The 25827-nt window shown below is 39.2% G+C and overlaps 1 protein-coding gene across 1 annotated transcript in view; it reads left to right on the forward strand.

Moving 5' to 3' along the window:
• The first annotated feature begins 6652 nt into the window (after nucleotides 1–6652).
• Nucleotides 6653–25827, forward strand: part of ENPP1 (ectonucleotide pyrophosphatase/phosphodiesterase 1) — a 143254-nt gene continuing 124079 nt past the window's right edge. The window contains exon 1 of the mRNA XM_063443235.1: nucleotides 6653–6831. Coding sequence (XP_063299305.1) covers nucleotides 6691–6831 — 141 coding nt within the window. The 5' untranslated portion in view covers nucleotides 6653–6690. The remainder of the gene's footprint in view (nucleotides 6832–25827) is intronic.

A 25827-nucleotide genomic window follows, 5' to 3' on the forward strand; every position in this document is an offset into this window, starting at 1 on the left:
CAATAGGTCCCCCCCCTTATTGTTAATTTTAGGGCCCCCACCCACCGCTCAGGGGTTGGGGCCGGGGGGGGGAACAATAGGTCCCCCCCCTATTGGTATTTAGGGCCCCCACCCGCCGCTCAGGGGTGGGGGCCGGGGGGAGGACAATAGGTCCCCCCCCTATTGGTATGTAGGGCCCCCACCCAGGCTGCTCACTGTTTAATAGACATGCCCCTACTCGCGGTATTGTGAGTAGGGGCACAATTTACTAATACTAAGTAATTTTTACTTAGTATTAGTAAATTTGGCCACAAAAAAAAAAAAAATAGGGGGCGGACCGAACATCACATATGTTGGCCGTCCATGGCGAACGCGAACACGCTATGTTCGCCAGGAACTATTCACCTGCGAACCGTTCGGGACATCACTAATTGTGAGGCTTCTCTGTGCCCTTGGGTAGGGGCAGAGGGATACTATATACCCCATATAACTATAATAGCCCCCATCCATGGACCAGAGGCCATAAAAATCTACAAAACTTATTCCAGGAATGGGCTTTCAATGGGGGCAGCTATATGTTTCTTGTTTGTCCCCTAGGTGCCACAATGCAAGCGGACACTCTTACCTAGGGCAGGTAGGTAGATAGGTAAAATGTCCTGTTGCATGTTGGCAGCAGATGAGTAAGAGAGATATACAAACATCCCAACATGCAGAAATGTATTTCAGGGAGGTGGCATCACAAGATACTGCCCCCCTCCCCCATGCACTCACCCCCCCCCCTCCCAAAACACACATGTACAGCACATACACACACTGGCACATACACACTGAAACACACATACTGACACACACTGGTGCATACACACAGATACACACATTGGCAAACTCAGATATACACACTGACACTCATATATACATACAATCTGACACACATGTCACACTTAGATTTGCCGCCACCCTTCTGTTAGCTTACCTTTGTGTCCAGGAGGGTGGCTGGCTAGCCTGAAGTTATTGCATTGGCTGAGGCTGATGGGAGTAAGCATGTAAGCAGGCAACTAAAAAAAAAAAAAAAAAAAAAGAGTCTGTCTGGCAATTCAGCTGAGACGCAAATAGGTCAAGGTTGAAGGGACCCCAAAGTAGATGGAGACAATAAAAAAAAAAAAAAACCTGTGGGTCCAGTTGCCAGTCGCTGGAGTCTTTCTAGTTTCAAGAGAACCAATCTGCAACTAGTTTGTCGGAACTAGGCAGATACTCTGCTCGAAGAGAGATGTTCATGTACAGACAAAATTGGTATATGTCTTTTGTGAGGTCTTAGAGTAACTTGGAACGAGATCCCCCTAGGTGATTCACGTATTGAACAGCTGATATGTTTTTCATCCTTAGCACTAGGGAACAATTGTAAGTGTCCTTTGTGAAGCTGCGAATCACAAATGAACTGGCAATCAAATCAAGACAATTGATGTGCAGTGCACGTTCTGAAGGGGACCAATGACCTCCCATAGAGAGAGATCGGAACATGCCACATCCCAGCCAAGAAGGCTGGCATCTGACTCTAGGATATAATCTGGTTGTGAACCGAATATGGCTCTCACATGCCATGCATCCATATGGTGAAGCCATCAGTTCAGTTCGAACCGGACCTCGTCCGTCAGCAAAATCTGTTGATCGTAATATGCAGATGTGACAGACCGTCTTGCACCCCGGCCGTGTACCTCCTTCAATCGATGCTTCCTAGTACCATAACCACTGCACTGGAGCACCATAACTACTGTAAACCCCATGAACCGCCGCAGCTTGGTTGGGGTCTCACCGTCTCCTACCCACCCTGGACTTAAGACCAGGATCCAGCTTCCAGTGGGTAGACCTCTCTTAGTCCAGAGAGCGTAGCAGGAACAGCTCTCACAAGAGGCAAATCAAGAAAAGGATGTAGCGCTTTAGATATAGTTACAAAATTCATTAACCCCTTAAGACCGCAGGACGTACTATGCCGTCCTTATTTTGGTGGCTCTAAAAGCCGCAGGACGGCATAGTACGTCCTGCGATCTTATGTACTTACCCGGTCGCCGGCGATCCCACGCCGGCGATCGCGGTATGGGGGACTTACCTGGGAGCCCAGGGAGTCCCCCTGCGTCCTCTTCAGCCGCCCAGGGCCATGTGATCGCGAGGTCCTTGCGAGGACCCCGCGATCACATGGACGGCATAGCCGTCCAAGGCATTGCCAGCAGGGGGAGTGCCTGTAATGACAGGTACTCCCCCTGCTGTCTGAAAAAAAAATAAAAAATGTTAAAACAGTGTAAAAATAAATTATATATACTTAGATCATATATATATTTATTATATATATGATCTAAGTATATATATACACACATACACATAAATATGCATACACTGTCTACGTGTATTTTAATATTAATATATACATAATTATATATATATATTAATATCAAAATACACGTACAATGATATTGATTAAATATATATATAATTTTCATTATATATATATTTATATATAATAAAAAATAAATAAATATATAAAAACGTTAAAAAATAAATTAAAAAATAATAAAAAAATAATAAAAAAGAATAGATAAAAAATATATAAACATGCGTAATTTCGTTCTAACTGTATTTTAAAATTAATATATATATATATTGATATCAAAATACATGTAGAACGAAATAATATATATATCTATATACATAAGTATATACGTATATATCACTATGTATATACCTATATATAAATAAAAATAATTAAAAAAAATATATACATATATATACACACATATATATATATACACACATATATATATATATAATAATTCTACGCATATATTTATGTAATAATTTTATATAATTAGGTCATTTTATTAATTACAATTTGCAGGACCTGCCTGCCAACCCAGGCCAAAAGTTCAGGGAATTACATTGTCTAGCACTATATTTAACTCTGTAACTTTCCAAGACACCATGAAACCTGTACATGGGGGGTACTGTTTTACTCGGAAGACTTCGCTGAACACAAATATTAGTGTTTCAAAACAGTAAAATATATTACAACGACGATATCGTCAGTGACAGTGACATTTTTTGCATTTTTCACACACAAATGGCACTTACACTGACGATATAATTGTTGTGATACGTTTTACTGTTTTGAAACACTAATATTTGTGTTCAGCGAAGTCTCCTGAGTATAACAGTACCCCTCATGTACAGGTTTTATGGTGTTTTCAAAAGTTACAGAGTCAAATATAAGGTTTGCGTTTCAGTTTTTTCACATTAAAATTCGCCAGGTTGCCTTTGAGACCGTATGGTAGCCCAGGAATTAAAATTATCCCCATGATGGCATACCATTTGCAATAGTAGACAACCCAGGGTATTGCAAATAGGGTATGTTCAGTTTTTTTAGTAGCCACTTAGTCACAAACACTGGCCAAAATTTGCGTTCAAATTAGTTTTTTGCATTTTCAAATATTAACACTAACTTTGGCCAGTGTTTGTGACCAAGTGGCTACTAAAAAAGACTGGACATACTCAATTTGCAATACCTTAGGTTGTCTACTTTTGCAAATGGTATGCCATCATGGGGGTAATTCTTATTTCTGGGCTACCATATGGTCTCAAAGGCAACGTAACCAATCTGGCGAATTTCAATGTAAAAAAACTGAAATATGTAACATGCTATATTTGACCCTGTAACTTCCCAAAACACCATAAAACCTGTACATAGGGGGTACTGTTTTACACGCGAGACATCGCTGAATACAAATATGTGTATTGTATTGCAGTAAAAGCAAACAGTATTATGACATTCACAGTTAGAATGTCACGTAGAACTAAAAAAATTTAAAAAATTCTTATTTTCTCCCATTTTTTAAATATTTTTTTCATATTAAATTATGTTCCATACCTAAATATTTGATGTTAAACGAAAGCCCCGTTTCCCCTGAATAAAATGATATATAATAATGGGGGGTGCATTTAATATGAAAGAGGTGAATTATGATTGGACAGACATATAGCGCAAATGCCAGGTTTTGTTTACGTTTTTTTGGATCACAACTTGTACATTTGGCTGCGGTCTTAAGGGGTTAATCACCTTTTTAGTTTTAGCATGGAGGCGAACACACTTAGTTAGGAGGTGGACTTTTCTGATATATTCAATATATACAAGAACCTATAAAAAATAATTCAACATAGTGTAGATCATACACAATAAGGTAATCAATTTCAATTATAGTGTGTATACATTCATAAACGGAGAGCTATAGACCCAGCACTGGTTTGAATCGTCTCCGGGTCCGTTTAGGCGACCCACCCCTATTGTCGGTATAGATCTTATTCCCTGGGGAAGATGAGAAATACAAACGATTGCGCAGTATTGCCAGTAGTATTTCTAGTGTAAAATAAAGAATCCCAAGTGGGTACTTACAAATCTGGAGTCATACAGTAATGACTCAATTCTTAGGTGTTGTGCAGATTAGGGACTGCACTCCCTTCTGTTCTGGACTCGAATGCTGGGAACCAGGATCAATGAATAAAACTTCAAAATGTATTAATAAACTTTTTAAAATAACAAATAAAAAGAGCATAAGTTTGCAAAATCCGGAAGGCTTTTCGTCACTAGAATCGTGGCTTCTTCAGCCGGGTGAGTCAAATCGACAAATGAAAAATGCGTGGAGGAGGGCGGGCTTTCACGTCTATCTAGTACGGTAAGGGCAGTTACGGATAGAGTGCGGGTGTGAGTGATGACAGGCCGCAGCCACATAGCAAGGACGCTGCAAAAAGTAAAAAACTGATAGTTTAAATTACAGGTACACAATGAAAGACAGAAATTTGTGCTGAAATACACCCACTCGTCTTATACTCGAGTTAATGTCTGTATTTGGCAACTTACATTGCAATAATATAGACCAGGACCGCTGGGCTCATTACAAGCCCGGCGGTCCTGTTGGGGGCTGGCAGCGAGCTGTTACTTACCTTCACAGCAGCTCCTGTCAGCTCCCTTCTCTCTCCTCCGGTCAGCTCCCTCTACAAGTCTTGCGAGAGCCGCGGGGTCAGAGCGTTGTCACGTGTTACCGTGGCAACGCTCCGCGCGGCCGCAGGACTTACAGTGGGAGCCGACCGGAGGAGAGAGAAGGGAGCTGACAGGAGCTGCTGTGAAGGTAAGTAACAGCTTCCTGCCAGCCCCCCTCCTGCACAGCCCATCCACTGGACCACCAGGGAATGAGAGCCCCCCTCCCTGGCCAGCTAACAAGCAGGGAGGGGGGGTGAAAAAAATATAAATAAAAATGTAAATAAAATAAAAATAATATATTAATAATATTAAAAAAAATAATAATAATATAAAAATAAAATATATATAAAAATAATAATTTAATATTAAAATAATAGTTTAAAAAATAAAATAAAAATGCCCACCCCCCACCAAGGCTCTGCATCACACACACAAACACACTCTGCATCACACACACAAACACACTGCATTCATACACACACACTGCACTCATACAAACACACTGCATTATATGCACACACACACTGCATTATATATACACACACACACACACTGCATTATATACACACACTGTAAATAAATATTCAATTAATATAATTTTGGGGGGATATAATTTTATTTAGAAATTTACCAGTAGCTGCTGCATTTCCCACCCTAGTCTTATACTCGAGTCAATACGTTTTCCCAGTTTTTTTGGGTAAAATTAGGGGTCTCGACTTATATTCGGGTCGACTTATACTCGAGTATATACGGTAAATATTACAAGGAAAGGAGCAGAGAAAAGGTTGGTCTGATAAAAATTAAAAAATAAACACAATCACCTCATAAAATGTAAGAAAAGGAGATCTAGTAATTTAAAATATTATCCTTTAACAAGGATAATGCTATATTAATAACAATAAATATAGGTCTGTAATTGGAATAGACTTACCTGGGAGGCAAGCAGCAATGAAAGAGGAGTTGGGATGAGTCTCAAAGACTAAAATATGCTAAGATGTGTTCTGATGTGTTGATTTTTCCTCTATATGTTTAACTATTTCTTTGCTGCTGGGAGGTTCAGTAAAGAAGGTTAAAGAAAATATGAAGCCTCCTGTCTTGCCATAAAATTTACTTTGATTGCTCACTGTAGTTAACAACCCTGATTGCTCAGCAATGTTCTGTCCATCATAATGATGATCAAAGGAAACTGTATCCCAAGTGATTTCCTCTTTTAAAAAAAAAAAAAAAAAATCATCAAAACATGCTGACTCATTATAGTCACTTTCAACTGTGTTAGAGATCTTGTTCAGAAGGATTTCGTAATCAGCAGTTTTTTATTAATAGATCAATGGATCATAAAATTATTTCATACAAATGATATACTTTTTTCCTTAAATACATTTCTGTCTATTTATTTTCAAAGGACAGTTAGAAACTATTTCAACACAGGAAAGTTGTAATTATTTTACCACTTGCTGATGTTTGAAATAGTGGAGAAGAACAATGCATTTGTTACTTTTACTTTAAAATCCATCAAACAAATCCATTACTAAGAACATTAGAAACACTCTGAGTGCGCTGTGACATGTTGCAGAGTGTAGCATGTGCATGGATCTGATCCAGGAAGCAGGCGTGACAGGAGGCAGTGTTTATCTGCTCAGGGAAAGTGTTTGCAGCCAGTGTGCTACAATCATTAATTGGCAGACTGCATCATGGAAGGCAGTAAGGGGGCCACAGACAGTGAGATGCAAGCAGAACCTATGCTGAATACTCTGGACATCTCAGAGGAACCAACAAGGGCGGCTCATCAGAGCAAGAAGAAGAAATCAAGCAAGTGGAAGGCTGTGTACTTGGTAAGATAGAACCTGCTGTTACATTTAATGTACAACAGATCCCTATCCCAAAGTCCCTCAGCCCTGCAGAGCTTAATGTAGACTACCCACCCAATGCAGGTTACCCACCCATCTCCTATTCCCATGAAAACGATTTATTTTCTGAGGTAAATGTGCTGTTTTTCGATCCTGAAAGTACAATCAGTTGGATTCATTGTATTTATTGTCAGTGGAGTTCAGTGTAGTTTGGGCTGGCCAATCCTTTGTAATAAGTGAATGCCTTGCTGAAGAATAATAAAACATAAAGAGCTATTTAGTTATTTTTAGCCTCTCAACAGTTACAGTTCCCAGCCCTAAACAAAGCCCTTAATTAAAAACGTTGTAATTGGCATTGATCAGTGGCTGTATATGAGACAGGTTTTTATTTATTTATTTATTATTATTATTTTTAAATTTTAATAAAAAGAAGTCCTCCTCTTCTTGTGATTGTTGTTTAACATATGTGTTTTTGGGGTATGCACACCAAGGGGATACCAATCCGACAAAGTATTATGGGAAGTGTAGTTCAAAAGAAGCAGTTGGTGTTCCCTGCATTAACTTATTAAACCTCAATGACCACTTAAAAGATAAGATATTGGTTTTGTTTTAAACAAAACATTGTTTGACAATCTCACAAATGGCTAATATATTTGCACAGTATGTGGAAAATATCTTGACTATACAAATAGGAAAAACATTGACTATTTATTAGTGTTGTGTTTTTATTTGACCGGTTCTATCTTTACTGCATTTCACATTAAAATGAATAGACTCCTATTTTTTTTATTTTATTTTTTTGCCTGCAAACAAAATATATATAGTTTTTGTATTACTAGGTATTTTGAGGCGGATCATAATTACAGTTGATAATTTTTGTATGATCAAATTTGCTTCTTTTGCAAAAGGTTTATCTCTGTACAAAATATTCATTGCCAAAACACAAGTTATGAAAAGCAATATGGACCATCCTTAACTGTTCTAGTTAAAGGGACACTGTAGGTACTGTAACTACTTCATGTCATTGAAGTGTCTGGATTCCTGTGGCGCTGTCCTTCTATTCAGTAAATCTGTTTTAATACAAAATGAGAGTGCCCAGGTGTCCATTTCCTCTGTGCTACTTGGGCTAATAGGGAAGCATTAGAGTGACACTTTATGGATGCAGTGTCCCTATGCCTCATAGTCCTGCAATGTAAGACATTGCAGTTTTTGAGAAACTGTGTAGTGATTACATTGCTAAACTAAGACTGCCTCTAGTGGTGGTCTACCAGACAGCAAGTAGAGGCGCTTCCTGGATTTTTTACGGAGTTTGATTACATGAAACGGCACTGGGCGTACTCGCGCTCTGCATGAGGACATGCACTATCAAGCAAAACCCCACAGGAAAGCATTGTTGCATGCCGCACATGCTCATTAAACCCCAGCCGATGAAAGAGGACATTGGCGCTGGAATCGGTTAAGTGATTAAAGGATTTTTTTGTTTTAACCCTTTATGTACCGGGGGAGGTGTGCAAAGTGGGGACAACGACCAGAGGGCACTATAGTGTTAAGAATACAACTTTGTTTTCCTTTAGCCTGATGGTTGGTGGCGACTAGCTGAGAGTACCAGCTAAATGCTGATATGAACAGGTAGTAGTGTGTAATCCTAGTGTGAGTGTGGTGGCCTTGCAATGTTTACAATGTCTACCAGACAACCACTAGAGGTGCTTCCTGCAGTTTCACTGAGTTTGACTAATATAAATATATATATATATATATATATATATAGTCATACTAAGTCTATTTTTGCTCTCTTTTAGCAAGACGCGTTTCGCCTGTAATATTACCCACCCTGAGTGGTCTAATTTGCCAAAAGCTTTTTACTCCACCTATTGTGTATGTATGTCTATTTTGGATTTGTGTGGATAGAGAGGTTACCACACAGGTGTTTAGAGTTATTTGGTCAGCACTTGGGCTATACACTTGGACTCTGTAAAAGGCATTGCGTATGTCTTGAACTGGGGTTCGCATAACCTGCTTGAACCCATGGAAGCAGCCCTTAGAGAGTGACCAGAATAATGGAAGGTCTGCTGGATTTATGTTCTGACAGATTTAATGAATGAGATATATTTGTGGTTGTGTAATTAAGTTTTGAGGTGGCAAAAGTAAACTGTAGTAATAAAATTATAGCAAATGTCGTTAATGCTGTACTAATACTTGGCCAGAGAATATGTAAACAAAAAAGGACGTAGATGAGCCTGTATCGTAATTGAAGGACAGCGGTAGAATGTATATGTAGGGTGGACCATGCATGGGTCAAACTTGAAAAGTCAAGCATTTGTTGGCCCATGTATCATTAAATAAGCAAGGAAAATTTAGGTTTTGTGTGCCCTGATTGGAGTGATACCTGTCGTAACGAAGGACCACTTACCTGTGACCTGGAGAGAGAGAGAGAGTGTGTTTCTTTTGAATAGGTGGAGCAACGGAAGAGTAGCAATATGAGAGAACCAGAAATGTTAAGTAACTAGGATCAGTATCCAGCAAAATATTTGATGAATAGAGTTTACATAGACAATAACAATTGGACAGATAATTGCAGTAGAATTGTTATTGAGCTAACAAGTGTTTGGAAGCCAACCAACAGCTGAATATATCAGTAGTGAATTGCCCCGAATGATCAAAACATAGTTATAGAAACAGTTAACTAAACCATAGTGGCTTTTATGAGTATCAGGTGAAGTGGCTCAATTTAATGGACATGTTAGGATAACAATTATGATAATATATAACAAATACAACTGATAATTGTGGTATCGCAACTTGTTCTTTGCTAATTCACTTATAGATGTAACACTGATGAAAACGGATAGTAGGACAGAAAGTCAATATATCCCGTTGGATATCTTGAACATACCTGGAACACGTACTTAATATTGACTTATGTAACGGATGTTTGAATGCATATTGAGGGTCAGCGTGAATATAAAAGCCCCTTGGAAAAGTACCTTTAACAACTCCACGACTTAATACATGTTACTATAAAGGAACTTACCTTTACCTCACAGTAGCTGCCACATTGCTGCTTTAAATGTATAATTGTGTAGGCATCACAGATTAACGTGCAAGCTCTTTAACCTGTATTATATAATAAATAACTGGACAGGTTATTTCCCAAATTCTAGACACAATTTTTTAAAATTTAAAGCAGATGCTTAATTTCTATAAACCTGTTTTGCGGTACATATGTAATATATGTGATTGAGTAACTTGGTTATCTAGCTGTTGTTACCGTATGTGCCGTGTAACCATTCTGCTATGATGTGAGGGATAGTCCAAGATCTAATAGAAGTAGGGCTAGCTATGACCCCTTGCGTGAAGGTGTATTGGACCTAGCAGGAGTGCCGGGCATGCCCAGGTCTTTCCACCTTCTTGTTGTCGAGACATGTTTGAATAACCAAGTAATTAGTGCATACAATCACAACGTACTGGCTTACTAGCTAATGCAAAGAGGCGAAATGATTAAACTTGGTTGGTGACAGATGAGGCCCTGCTAGATGCCAAGTGGCTTTGAGAGGCTGTATCTATGCATTGGCGCGAGGGGATTTCGTGGCCACCGACTGTTGTGGCGGGGTCCTTGCCTCCTGGTGACTTTTAAAACATAAGATAGCAAGGGAGTGACAGGTGAGGCCTTCTCTATGCGAGGCGACTAGCTATGAATTGGGCCGATGGGTGTAGTACCTCTGAGTAGGAGAATGGGTGTTGGCCTTGCGGGACCACTAACCGAAGGCGTAGAGGCCTGTGAAAATATTAACTATTGGACTCCTGGTGCCCTGTCAGCCAGTAACAAAGCAAGCTAGGGGAAAAGTGTATGGTAGCGTATAAGTATGTGTAGCATGACGTACCTAAGGTGATACCTGTGTGAATTAAAGGCCAGTTTGCAGACCCAATTGAATTAATTTGACAGACCTACCTAAATAGTGTAGATTTCCCTAAAACCTGAACACCCTGTAATTAAACTTAGTATGAGTAATGCCCTTGATACCATTATCCTATAAGCCAAACGGATACAAGTGAAAGCAGTAGTCCTAAATGATGAATCTAGTGGTGTGATGACAAGGAGTATGTGTGCGGTCACTGAGCTTGGCGGCCCCATGTTTGTGCTGGAGCCTAGCGGCCCTGCCTCTGTAACTTAGAATACCGCATTATAAAAAAGTCGTCTGAGCCCATATGTGGCCAATGACCTGGGACCTCCTTGAGGGTAGAAAACAACAGAGTCAATATAAAACAGTAGGCCTGTTTAAGGCAATAGAGTATACTAAACAGAGTAGCATTAAAATAAGCAGTGTTGGAAACCACCAGCAGGTGATTTAGGATAAGGAGTCTAACCTTAGTAATTAATGAGGATAAACACCAAGTCGAGAATTAGATAATGTACTATACCGAACTAGTGAGAGCATCTCCTCACTAGTTAAGTGTCCAAGACCTGGACTACCATGAAAACAGAACCATATACAAGACACAGTATTCCTATATTAGAAATGGCATAGTAGTACCATAAGTGCTAAGGTGAGCATTACAAGCATAATTGAGTGAAACCCGGGGTGAGGTAGTATAGAAATGAGGGTGTAAGTGATTTTATGAACCCGACATTTGTTCATAGGATAGGCTTACACCAGAAAAGTGTTTCAGAGGCGTATTTGAAAACCTGGAAGCTAAATAATGAAAACAAAAACAGCCAGTCGGAGGTTTGATACATAATCGTGGGGACACCCAGGGACCCTATTCCTAATATAATCCCGTCCAATTGTAAGAGCAAAATTGCGCTGCAAATTGATGGCTATTCCCAGAGTTCCTATAGATGAAGATAAATAACCCGTGATATATGAAAATGACTGGACTAACGGTGTAGAGAGCATAGAAAATGTTTTAAGATGTTAGTAAAATAGTGAAGAAATTAGATTAAGGTGTTTCCAGAAATATATATATATATATGTACACACACACTAGACGAATCCCATTAACAGATTGGTGCTGTGTCATGAGAAAAAGTATTTATGTAAATCGCCCTGTCAGTTATTGTTTGGTGGATACTTGAGACTTGGCAACTGTAAGTTGTAGGGTACAATTATAGGAGATGACCAGGTAGTAGGTTTTGCCAGCGGTAAATAATTACCCTGGTCAGCACGGTCAGTATTATTAACAGATTTTTTCACCTAATGAGAAAGCTTGAAGATGAAGAGAAATAACATATACATTAATGTATTAACAATAAATGTAAAATTTGCTTTAGCTATGAAATGCAGGGATATAAAAAAGTTGGCCAAGGAGGTTATCCAAGTATAGAGGGAACAGACAAGGGGGTAACCCTGTAGTAATGAAACGAAGTAAAAGAGAGAGGAATCTGTCCCTAGAATGAGAATTTGTTAAAAATCTAGAAAATACTTTATTAATACCCTGACGAGCCTCTAAACCAGGCAAAACGTGCGTCGGGTCTGACACCTTGCCGACACCAGGCTTGACACCTTGCCGATATTATCCGGGTTTGACACCACCCTGTTATTTCTTTCTTTATTTTGCATCCCCTGACTTATTACGATAATTGTGCTGGGGTTTACACCTTACACCGACCATAACCCGATAACTGTTTCGGGTACTTGTACCATTTGGCAGACCGTTACCCACTACTTGTATGGTATAGACCTTTCTGTCAGCAACAATCCAGTCACTACTTTGACTGACTCGAATTTGGCTGATTGATAGCCACTTCGCAACAGTGGGAAGCAATATATATACTGACCAGGGTATTCGTCACATAGCTAATTGAGATCACACTTTACTATCACTAATTTTCATGAGCTCCTTGCTCTGTCATAGTGCTCTATCTTTATCTTCTCTTTACTATCATTGGTGCCCATGAAGGCACTATTCCTACTTATATTTATTTACTTTTCGATCATTACTAGCAATGTGCAACTCAGCCATTCCACAGCTCCACTATTTGGGCAGCATTTTGTGATAATTTTAGTCACCACATGGATCTAGTTCCATTTCTTATTGTCAAGTGCTGTTCGTTTACTTCAGTGTATTACCCCTACATCATTTGAGCCAGTCCAGCACCGCTGTCGAAATAGTGACTCGGTGGGTTTAACTATAACGTTCACTTTGAGTTAACATATATCTGCAGGATTAGTTGTTACTTTATATCGAGCCATCTTTATCCCTGGCACGTCCATTTAGGAAAGTGGACATTCTTTTAGCAAATATACATAACAATACATTTTTGCTATATATGAAGCTATTAGACTTTGTTACTTTCATAGCTAATTCTAGCATCCTCACCATAGTGAATTATCTGCACTAATACCTATGGAGAGATTCTTTGTTATCTTTAGTGTGTATACTTCCATGATATTATATGTTTATAATATCTAGTTTATAGGTTGCATATTGAGTCACCTATCTACACACGGATCTACTTCTCTCTTTTGCTTCATATAGTCTCAATTATCTTCGTGTTATACGGATATTATGATATTGGAGATCGTTATTTTCTACTTTACTCCAAATCATTTGACTGTTTTTCTGTGATTTATTTTGTCTTGTGTCTTTCCTTACCCCCCTTATCCCCTATATATACGCCCAAAGCATTATATGTTGTCTACTCTGTCTGTCTTCAGTAGACAGCCACTCTGTACCATATTATCTTGTTAGGGGTAGTCTATTTTAGGAAACGTTTTTTGATATTAATAAAGTATTTTCTAGATTTTTAACAAATTCTCATTCTAGGGACCGATTCCTCTCTCTTTTTCTTCATGAAATGCAGGGATACTCAAAGTATTAAAAGGGTATTAAAACAGTCGCTGTGCAGAGTTTGCAGTTAATTGCAGTATGGTACTTTGCACCTGCTCGACAGTAATGAATAATGATATGGTGATTCTCCCAAGTCAAATGTGCACCTAACAAGTTAGTTGCAACCCTTTAATAACTAGACCATTTAATCAACTGGAAATAATGTAAATAAGTACATAGATATAATGACACCATATGGCAAAAGATGCATATTATAACCGAAAATGCAGAAACCGTATTGAACATGTTAAGACAAGAGGAGATCCCAATCTCTAAAAGGCAATATAACCAAATACAGTCAATCTAACCATGCAGAAACCCTGCTTAATATTGTAGTTTAACAAATTGCCTATTCCGAGAAAGACCGCTAGGGGTTAGTACTGTAGCTTGATTGCACTGTAAATTCTACAGTGGCAACCGTTTTCCCAAAAGCCCTGTCTGTCATAGGCTTTCGTGTGGTCTTAACTGGGTGCAGCTAGCGTACGAACCGATTGACTTCCGTTCGGGAGTGTGATACGAAAGCTGCACCATACATGACATGCGAGATGAAATGACACAAACCTTGTTTGTGAGATTCTAAACGAATAAAACCGCAAACCAGTGCACCGTAAGATTTATGCGGAATGAAAGCATAGAGACAGACCTGACCCGTGATGACGCAGTGGGACCGCGACCTCAGTAGCTTATGGTTTTGGTGAGTTCCTGGCCCTGTCCTCCTGAAGAAGGCTCCAGAGGAGAGCCGAAACGTTGATGTATTTTTTTATTTTTAACATGATTTAAAAGTTACATTTTAATTTCATGTGGAGTGCTATCCATTTATTGGAATATATATATATATATATATATATATATATATATATATATATATATATATATATATATATATATATAAAGTAGAAAAAATACCGGCACTCTAGGTCTTCCAAACGGTGATGTTTATTTTCAGATCATCCAAGGTCCATTCCATATACATCATTTCATATATACACACGTAGACTTCAACTATGTGTGTGTGTGTGTATATATATAATATTATTATTATTTTTTATTTTTATTTTATTCTACATATATAGTTATATAATATTTTTACATAAGTCATTTTATTAATTACAATTTGCAGGCCCTGCCTGATAACCCAGGCAGAAAGTCCAGAGAATTTAATTTGCTAGTACTATATTTAACCCTGTAACTTTCCATGACGCCCTAAAACAACCTGTACATGGGAGGTACTGTTTTATTCGGGAGCCTTCGCTGAACACAAATATTAGTGTTTTTAAAACAGTAAAAGCCATCACAGCGATGATATTGTCAGTGAAGGTGACGTTATTTTGCATTTTTCACACACAAATGGCACTTTCACTGATGATATCATTGCTGTGATACATTTTACTGTTTTTAAACACTAATATGTGTGTTCAGCAAAGTCTCCCGAGGATAACTGGTTTTATAGTGTTTTTGAAAGCTACAGGGTCAAATATAAGGCTTGAGTTCCCATTTTTTCCACATTGAAATTTGCCAGATTGGTTATGTTGCCTTTGAGAGTGATTGGTAGCCCACAAATTAGAATTACCCCTATGATAGCTTACCATTTGCAAAAGAAGACAACCCAAGATATTGCAATTGGGGTATGTTCATTCTTTTTTAGTAGCCACTTAATCACAAACGCTGGCCAAAGTTAGCATTCATAATTGTTTTGTGCATTTTTAACACACAAACCAATATAAATGATAACTTTTGCCAGTGTTTGTGGCTACTAAAAAAGACTGGACATACTCCATATTGAATACCCTTGGTCAGGGCCAGATTAAGAGCCTTTGGCGCCTGGTGCTGACAATTATGATGGGCCTAATTACAGAATCTTATCAACAAAAAACACTAAAACAATCATACCTCCAAGCGCCATGTATCTGATGGAGATCGTGTTGGAGGGGAACTCAAAGGATGCAGCTATACGAAAACACATACTCTATGCTAATCTCTCTCTGATTTATGCTTTCATCTTTCAAGTAAATCTATACCCCCTAACAGCAGTGTCCAGTGAAGCAGAAAGTCAATGGGCAGGGTAAAAGGGTGTGCCACTGGCACGAATCATGTGACCAGAACTGCCAAAAGTGGCAAACATGCCCAAAAAGGGGGCATGCTTGTCCAAAGAATTGGAAGGCCAGTCTGGCATGAATGCATGTCAGGCTGCTTGCCAATCATGCAGGCTGTCCAACTAAGGGCATACTATGCAGGCAGCGCCCTGAGCTTGACATAAATGCATCAAATGATGCACCTACTCCACGCTTTCTAAGGACTTGTCCTAGCACTCACATGTCCACTTGTCTCCTTACCTTCTTACTAGCAGGCAGAAATTCCTGGTATATAGTCTGGGACAGAGAAAAGGTGTATGTAGTGAGTGTAGAAGAAAGGGGACATGCCACAGTGTTAGAGAGACCAAAGTCTGCATTATCTAAACTGATTTTGTCAGCCAGTCCACCACTTCTGATGATGTCAGCAGACAGAGGCAGTTCAGAGGCAGAGCCAGCAGCTCTGACATGAATACAAGTACGATTTTACTATATTTAGGGAGGAAAGAAAGGGCCAAGGGGGCTAGATGGTGGTTTTAACATAAGAGGGTCAGAAATACATGATTGTGTTCCTGGCCCTATAGTGTTCCTTTAAGCAAGAGTATGTGAAGAGTAGTTGGGGTTGCCACGTTTCTTGGGGAAAAAAAGACCAGCCTTAAATAATTTGTAAATATAATTATGTATGCGTGACATCACATGATGTAAATCACTAGGAGTGACATAAGAGAAAATTCTGTAAAATCACCAACAAACTATTCACAGTATGATTCTGCTGTATAGATGGATTGCTCAGTGTTTCCCTGTGTCTCAGTGTCCCTATGTATCACAGTGTCAGTGTTCCCATGTTGCCCAGTCCCCTAGTCTCCCAGTGTCCCCCTTTCTCCCAGTGTCCCCATGTATGTGTGTCCCCATGTCACTAGGATATTAGGGGACACAGTGAGACATGGGGGCACTGGGAGACATGGGGGCACTGACACTGGGCGACATATAGGGACACTGGCTGGGAGACAGACACTGGGAGACATGGGGACACTTGTGGACATAGACATGGGGACACTTGTGGACATAGACATGGGGACACTTGTGGACATAGACATAGACATGGGGACACTGCTGTCTGGACCCTGTGCTGTGTAGCTGCTCCCCCACGGATCCTATCCCTGCCTCTCACACACAGTGACCCCTACTAGTTGGTGCTGGTATTGCAGAGTAATCTCTGTTTATACTGAGGAAAAATACCTGCAATTGTGTGCCAGTAAAATATCAGTCAGGTGGAAAGAGTAGTGTGTGAAAAAAATAAATAAATAATAAACAAAAAAATGTGTGGACGTCCAATGTAATTTCACAGCGTTAAACTCCATTTGAGCCTGTCAGCCACTAGAGGTGGCAATATCTCTGAAACTGCAATGTTTTACATTGCAGGGTTAAGGAAACTGGAACACTTAACCCAGACCACTTCAATGAAATGAAGTGGTCTTGGTGCCTATAATGTCCCTTTAAGGAAAGGAAGTGAGTAATTGCTATGAGATCTATGAGTGCTTTTTGGTGCAATATTTAAGCAACAGTAAAAAAGTGACCGGTAGATAATTAAAATGTTACATTTTAATAACCTAATGCTTTACATATGAGCAAATAAAACCTATAGTAATTTATTGAATCTTTGTGCTTCTTTTTTCTTTTTTTTTATATTTCAAATCAAATGATTTCCATATATACAGAAAAACAAGGATTTAGGCGCTCACTAGATTAACCGGGTGAGAGGCAGCAGTAAACCAGCAGGATTTCCCAATACCTGCTTGTGGTGAACCAAAATAGAAGATAAGCAAGATGGTGAACCGCGCCAAAAGGTGCTCAAAGTAGATGTAATAGAAGAATAATTTATACATGCATATAAACAGTCTTGATAATGTAACATGATATGGCCCTCAAAGGAGACAAAAATACAATAGGGTAATAATGCAATATGTCATAAACAATTAACACGTATGTGTATAAAATACCAAATAAAAGGCTAACTCACAATTTTGAGATCTCTGTTGTATAGCGCCTGGACGGTACAATCCCCGTCTTAGGATGTATGGATATTGGCTGTATGGAGTGTCCAATTCTCAGCAACAATATATGTAGAGAAAACAAAATAAAAAATCCAATAGTACAGAATGTCAGGTAGAATTGGAAATACAAGAAGTAGATATCCTACTTACGATTTCCAGAGCAATGACTTGCTCTGGTGTTGATAGTTTGTGGTGGTAAAATCCCCACCAAGGGATATAAAGGATAAGCAGGAATCCAGCAGCACCAGGAAAAAAAATATGAAGAACAAAAAAAAGGATTTGGAGAAAAGGCTGTGACTTTTATTGATACAAAAAATAAAATAATTAAAAAACTAAAAATCTTTTTATTTTAGCTTTTTTTTTTTTTACAGACTCTATGTTGGGAGAAGGCTGAATGAAAACAATAGCAAACTGCATGAATTTCAAGATATTTGTATCTTCTATTTTATTGCATTTAGCAGCTGTCTTTAAATTGCTAACAATTTAAGAAGATACTTTATCAAAACTAGATTATGTAGGATTTAAATTCCAATTATTTTATTTTTGTCTTAGTTCTTGTTTTATAATTTTATTTATGGCTTGTCTTATCCAGTGAACAAATACTTCACAAAGTTTACGAACTATGAATAGTAAATAAATGCCATATGTTTAGGGATTTCCCCAGCATATTTATAAATCACAAACCACTAAGCATGATGTTTTGTATTGTGTAAGCAATCAGAGGCAAAATAAAGCAGATCAACCTGATAGCAAAATGCTTGCTATGGGCGATACTTTTTATTTTATTATTGACTTTTGCATCTCTGGCAATGGAGGCACCGCAATGGGATTCCATGTAAATAAATCTCACAGTGCCACCATATGTGTGCATACCACATTATGGAAAGAATACTTGAGCAGCTTTATTTATTTTTTTATGCAGACTCCTTATAGGGCAGTTATGTTGTCTAGAGCACAGAAGTGACATGTGATGGTGTTTTTTTTTTTCAATTGTGTTTTTTGGTTTTAGTGCCCTACTTAACTCCATTAGCACTACAATGACATTTTATATAGTTGAAGGAATGAGCAATTGTCCCTTCTAGAAAAGTAACAATTTAGTTTTAAGGGTCACCCTCGTAAATCGAATTGCTTGTAATTAAATCACAATGGACATGCATATGTTCAGGATAAATTATTATTTTGTTATTTATATAGTGCCAACAAATTCCTTAGCACTTTACAGTTGGTGGACGAACAGACATGTAGTTGTAACCAGACAAGTTGGATAAACAGGAATAGAGGGGTTGAGGGCCCTGCTCAATGAGCTTACATGCTAGAGGGAGTGGGGTAAAATGACACAAAAGGTAAGGATAGTATTAGACTAAGTAGAAAAGCTACAATTTCTGGGGAAATTGTGTGACGTGTTCTTGCCTCCACCCGTAGTCTACAACTGGAGTGGGCGGAGTAATAGTTATTATTTATTTATATAGCACATTTAATTGCAACATTGTTGCCCAAAGTGCTTCACAGTTACATTAATAATTAATACATTAATACATTAATACATAATAATTTACATTTATAAAAACATTAGCAGGTGTACAAAAGGCCCTGTCTATGATATCACTTGCTGCTCCAGCCTGGCACAGGTCAGAGTATTTTGGCAGTTGCCATTTTCAAACGGTCGTATTTTAAAAACTATAAGTTCTACAGCGAAGAGCTTTATATTGTGAGAATTGCAAGACCCAGACTTACATTGTGATGCATAGTATGTCTCTGAAATATTAACAATGAAGGCACAGTCGCAGTTTAGAAATTGCCCTTCAAATGTGAGCTGGCTTGAGTGAAGTTTCAATGAATGTCAATGGAAGGCATGAGTTGCAAACAAATGGTCATATTGTGAAAACTATCAGGACTATGGCTTAGCCGTGGACATTTCTAGTGGCAGCAGGGATAGCTGAACGTTTTGATATAAGATTTGTGTAGGTGGGCTTGACAATGAGGGAGTGGTGGCAGTTTAGAAATCATGTCCTGATTTTTCAGCTTTTGCCAGCTCCCACTCTAGTTTTCAACATTTTGCCATTCATTTCTAAGGGACCAATTTCGCCACAAGAATGACGATATTCCGGTAACCATTCGGCGAAACGTTCCACAAAGTAATAGCAATCCAATCGGGAACAATCCGCACATTTCGGTATATTTCTGTCTATGTAGTGTAAAAACTGTGGGAGGAGTTAGGGTGGCAAATTTGGCTATAATAAGAATAATATATATGTGAGATAACATTAAGTGGTCTTGCTATGCAATTTTTGCTTTTTTTGTTGTTTGCGTTCAACTGTAATTTGCATTTTACTAATTTATTGCACCGTCACATATATTATATACTGTTTTTTTTAAGGACAGAAAGGGCTTTAATTTGATGATATATATACACACTTATTTATTATCTAAAAAAAAATACAGAAACCTTTTTTTTTTTTTTTTTACAGTTTTTGCAATAATGTGTGCATAATTAGTGCAGGTTAAGGAAAGTAAAAATAAATTAATTTAGTTGTTCTATTTTACAGTGTATATATAATGTGTCTAGGATTTTTTTTGTTGTTGTTTGTTTTTTAATAGAGTAAAAAAACTTTTAATGTGGAGCGATTTTAGCATTTGGTATGTTTGTCTTGTAAGCTTAATAGCCATAAAAAACAAACAAAATTGCCACACAAAAGTATATATTTATATAAAGTAGACATCACAGGCTATTTACCTAATGTTATTTTGACACTTTCTACGTAGCCATTTCACCAGCAATCTCTGCTAAATATTGGAGTAAAATTGTGTTTTTTTTTTTGGTTTTTGACACACAAACTTATAACAAAGAACTTCTCATGTGTTCAGCATTGTATGTCTTTGGTCCTATTTCATGAAGCTACAGTGCCATATAGAAAACCTGTCCATTTCATAATTACTGTAGAATTTTGAGAGACGGATTTGATGGGCCCATGTTTCAATTTGGGGCATTATAGCAGTTTGACTGTTCATAAAAAAACCACAAGGGCCTACCAGGGTATTTCAAAAGGCATATTTTAAACCTTAGCGTAGGATCATTTTTTTTTGTTAGTTTGTACCAAGTCTAGTTACAATTAGCATTTTTTCTGCCTTTTTGACACACTCGTGGAGATGTTGGTGTATATTTTGCAATCCTTATGTGTGCTACGGCAGTATAACACCTAATATGTTGCTCAGCTATGTCGTCTTAGTACAACAATACCCCCATGTGTACCTTTTTCAGGGATATGTGGATGTTGGAGGGGCACATTGGAGACACACCACTTTCATATTTTTCAAAGTGGATGCTGGGCCCAAGTCTCATTTTAGCAGCTCAGGATTGCAAACAGCCTCTCAAAGGCCACATCTATTTTTAAATATAAGCAGCTCATTAATTCAAATTACGAACAAGTGCATGCTATTTGCTGTGAAAAGGGGGAATAGTTGGCGTAAACTTATCTGGGGGAAGTAAAGCAAAGCTGTCATGAATTCTGAAACCAAAACACAGACAGACCACAAAGAGAGAGAGAGAAGCTTGTAATACCAGTCCTTAGAATGGCCAGGCTATACGAGCAAGGTACAAGCCGAGGTCAAAGGAGTAAATAGAAATGGAACAACAATAGGACAAGCCGAGGTCAAGGATCAGAGAAGAAAGGATAAACGGGAGACAAAGCCACGATTCGGTAACCAATCAGACAGATGACTAACATCACACCCTAAAAATGGTCTACCTATCCGGCCTGGGTGTGGAAAATTTTAAAAACAGTGGCCAATACATAGGCCGGGCTGAGAGGGGCAATCAGGGCAGTAACAATTGGTCTCAGCCCTTCTTGTAACACCTTTTCGGGGGGGTTTCTTTTTTGGGGGTTGATGGAATCCTGAAGCAGAAGTGACCTGCCTCCATTCTTCTGCTAGGCTCCTCTGTGGCACTCAAGCAACTCAGAAAGGAGCTGAAACTGAAATGAAAGAAATGTGCATTTCAGCTCGGCATTTGCATTTTAAAAATTAGAAAGGCTGTCTGCATTATATATATATGCCCACTTTGCGTGATTAAATATGGATGCATCAGTTGATCGGACAGGTCAATTCCCTCCATATGCCGATTTAAAATGCTGCATGCAGACTGGCACCCGTTTTAAATTCCTCTCTGCCACGTACTGCGACCCTGCGAGTGTTTTCACCATGGAAGGAAAGTTAGGATGAAAACCTCTTTTTTTTTTTTTTTTTTTTTAATCTCGGTACTTGAGTGCCAGAAGTTTATTCTGGCAGAGAGATCCTGTTTCCCCCCCCCCCCCCCCCCTTTTTTTTTTTTTTCCACTAGAGTCTTTGGGAAACCTGTGCGACTCTTCCTGATCATGCAACGGTCTCGAAGCAGTACAGCATTTTTAAAAAGTGGGATGCTATTATACAAATTTATTAATGTATAAATGATAACCTTTGTTGAGTAACGGCGTTATAAAGTCCCAGACAATTTTCCCACTTGTCCCTACTAAATCTGGGCAACCTGATCAAGGTGGCTATCCCTTCCTTCGTATACACGGAAGGTGTACACATAGCCACTGCCACTTTCACATAACTTATAAAATTTGACCCCATATCGGGATCTTTTGGATGGGATGTACTGTCTAAATCCCAGTCTTCCCTTATACTTCATGAGGAACTCCTCAATAGAAATGTGTTTTTTGGGGGTGTAGATAGTGGCAAATTAGAGGGTGTATTTTATATAGAAGATCATACTGCAGATGACCTTTTTAGGGGGCACTTCGTATTGTCACTAAGTGCATAAATCACAGTATTTCCTCATATATGTCCCAAGTCATTGTCTGGGGAAAAATGGGGGTATTACAAATAGGATTTTTAGACCAATACATCCTAATTGTGGGCTTTTTAATTATCCCCATTAGCATTGTCAGTACCCAGAATTGTTTTATTTCTGGCACACTGGTTGGGTGCCATCTCTCTTTCCTGGCGAGTCTTGATTGAGTAAGCTACTGCTCCGCACACAGATTAGTCTGGGTGACTATCCCCAAAAATCTCATCCCCCAAGAACAGCTGCATACAATCCAGCACATTATAGCCAGACAGGTCAGCCTGTATGCCAGGATTGGCAGTGAACTCTGGGATGTCTGGTGAAAAATGATTAGGGGGTACCCAGACATCTGCGCCATGTTCAGCATTATGGGAATCAGCAATTTCCCCTGATAGTCCTGCAGTATCTGGCACATAGTCCCTGTCCCCTGCGTCACTCTCTGAGGCAGTGTCGGCCGCCTCTGAGTCGGCCGCTAACAGGGCATAAGCCTCCTCTGCGCTTTACTTTCTAAACATTGTCTACTACGGTAATACACTTTAACCGTATATACTTGAGTATAAGCCGACCCGAATATAAGCCTAATTTTACCCCCCAAAAATGGGAAAACTTATTGACTCAAGTATAAGACTAGAGTGGGAAATGCAGCAGCTACTGGTAAATTTCTAAATAAAATTAGATCCTAAAAAAATTATATTAATGTAATATTTACAGTGTGTGTGTATATAATGAGTGCAGTGTGTGTGATGCAGAGCCTTGGTGGGGGGTGGGCATTTTTTATTATTTTTTTAAAATTATTATTATTTTAATATTAATTTTATGTTTGTTTTATTAGTAATATTTTTTTATATTATTATTATTATTATTTTGTATATTTAATTTTTTATGTTATTTATTTTTGTCCCCCCTCCCTGCTTGATACATGGCAGGGAGGGGGGCTCTTATTATCTGGTGGTCCAGTGGTGTGCACTGTGTAGGAGGGGAGGCTGTCAGAGAGTTTACTTACCTCTCCTGCAGCTCCTGTCAGCAGGGCCGCCATCAGGGGCTGACAACCGTAACGGATGTCACGGGCCCAGCGGCCCTGGGGGGTCAGGCTACCCGGGCCCCACATTCACACACTTAGGGCCACCCGACGGGCCCCCTCCTTCAGGGGCCCGGTCAGCGCTGTGGCCATGGTATAGCGCGACTGGGCCCCTTTAAAAAAAACAAAACAAAAAAAAAGCAGCTGCAAGTGCTGCTGGGAGGAAGTGGTTACTTCCTCCCAGCTCACTCCGTGCGCGAGGAGCGCGCGCGCGCAATTGAAGAGGGAGCCGCGCCGATTCCCATCATCCCCAGCCACCCTCCTGCAAAGAAAAGGTAAGAGACAGGAGGGTGGCCGGAAAATGAGCACTGTATGTCTGTATGTCTGTATATATGTCTATGTATTTATGGCTGTCTGTATGCATGTATGTCTGTATGTCTGTATACATGTATGTGTATGTCTGTCTGACTGCATGTATGTCTGTATGTATGCATGTATGTCTATGGATGTATATATGTATAAATACAAAAAGAGAAGTCCTGCGCTAAAGCAGCAAGGACTACAACACACATCAGCCCCAATATATAGTAAAAACCAAAGAAAAGAAAATGTTACTTGCGCTTTTTCCTTAATCCCTATGTATATTTAGACAAATGGAGGTCATTTAGTTGCTCCAATGGCCATTGGAGGGATGCCCGCCTGCCAACGTCAAGGCAGACCCCCCCTAAGCGGGTCCTAACACTGACCCTTCAGCCTGCTTCCTTGAGCTTCTGGCAAAGATATCTCTAATGAGACAGAAAGGGGTATTTTTTATATACACCCCTTTACTTATTAACCCTTAATAGGGAACACATGGGATGGGTAGCAGCATTGTAACCAGGCTGTGTGATACAAAGTAAATACAAATACAAAAAGAGAAGTCCTGCGCTAAAGCAGCAAGGACTACAACACACATCAGCCCCAATATATAGTAAAAACCAAAGAAAAGAAAATGTTACTTGCGCTTTTTCCTTAATCCCTATGTATATTTAGACAAATGGAGGTCATTTAGTTGCTCAAATGGCCATTGGAGGGATGCCCGCCTGCCAACGTCAAGGCAGACCCCCCCTAAGCGGGTCCTAACACTGACCCTTCAGCCTGCTTCCTTGAGCTTCTGGCAAAGATATCTCTAATGAGACAGAAAGGGGTATTTTTTATATACACCCCTTTACTTATTAACCCTTAATAGGGAACACATGGGATGGGTAGCAGCATTGTAACCAGGCTGTGTGATACAAAGTAAATACAAAAAGAGAAGTCCTGCGCTAAAGCAGCAAGGACTACAACACACATCAGCCCCAATATATAGTAAAAACCAAAGAAAAGAAAATGTTACTTGCGCTTTTTCCTTAATCCCTATGTATATTTAGACAAATGGAGGTCATTTAGTTGCTCCAATGGCCATTGGAGGGATGCCCGCCTGCCAACGTCAAGGCAGACCCCCCCTAAGCGGGTCCTAATACTGACCCTTCAGCCTGCTTCCTTGAGCTTCTGGCAAAGATATCTCTAATGAGACAGAAAGGGGTATTTTTTATATACACCCCTTTACTTATTAACCCTTAATAGGGAACACATGGGATGGGTAGCAGCATTGTAACCAGGCTGTGTGATACAAAGTAAATACAAATACAAAAAGAGAAGTCCTGCGCTAAAGCAGCAAGGACTACAACACACATCAGCCCCAATATATAGTAAAAACCAAAGAAAAGAAAATGTTACTTGCGCTTTTTCCTTAATCCCTATGTATATTTAGACAAATGGAGGTCATTTAGTTGCTCCAATGGCCATTGGAGGGATGCCCGCCTGCCAACGTCAAGGCAGACCCCCCCTAAGCGGGTCCTAACACTGACCCTTCAGCCTGCTTCCTTGAGCTTCTGGCAAAGATATCTCTAATGAGACAGAAAGGGGTATTTTTTATATACACCCCTTTACTTATTAACCCTTAATAGGGAACACATGGGATGGGTAGCAGCATTGTAACCAGGCTGTGTGATACAAAGTAAATACAAATACAAAAAGAGAAGTCCTGCGCTAAAGCAGCAAGGACTACAACACACATCAGCCCCAATATATAGTAAAAACCAAAGAAAAGAAAATGTTACTTGCGCTTTTTCCTTAATCCCTATGTATATTTAGACAAATGGAGGT

Source organism: Pelobates fuscus, chromosome 2 (genome assembly GCF_036172605.1).
Source record: "Pelobates fuscus isolate aPelFus1 chromosome 2, aPelFus1.pri, whole genome shotgun sequence".
Taxonomy (NCBI): Eukaryota; Metazoa; Chordata; class Amphibia; order Anura; family Pelobatidae; genus Pelobates; species Pelobates fuscus.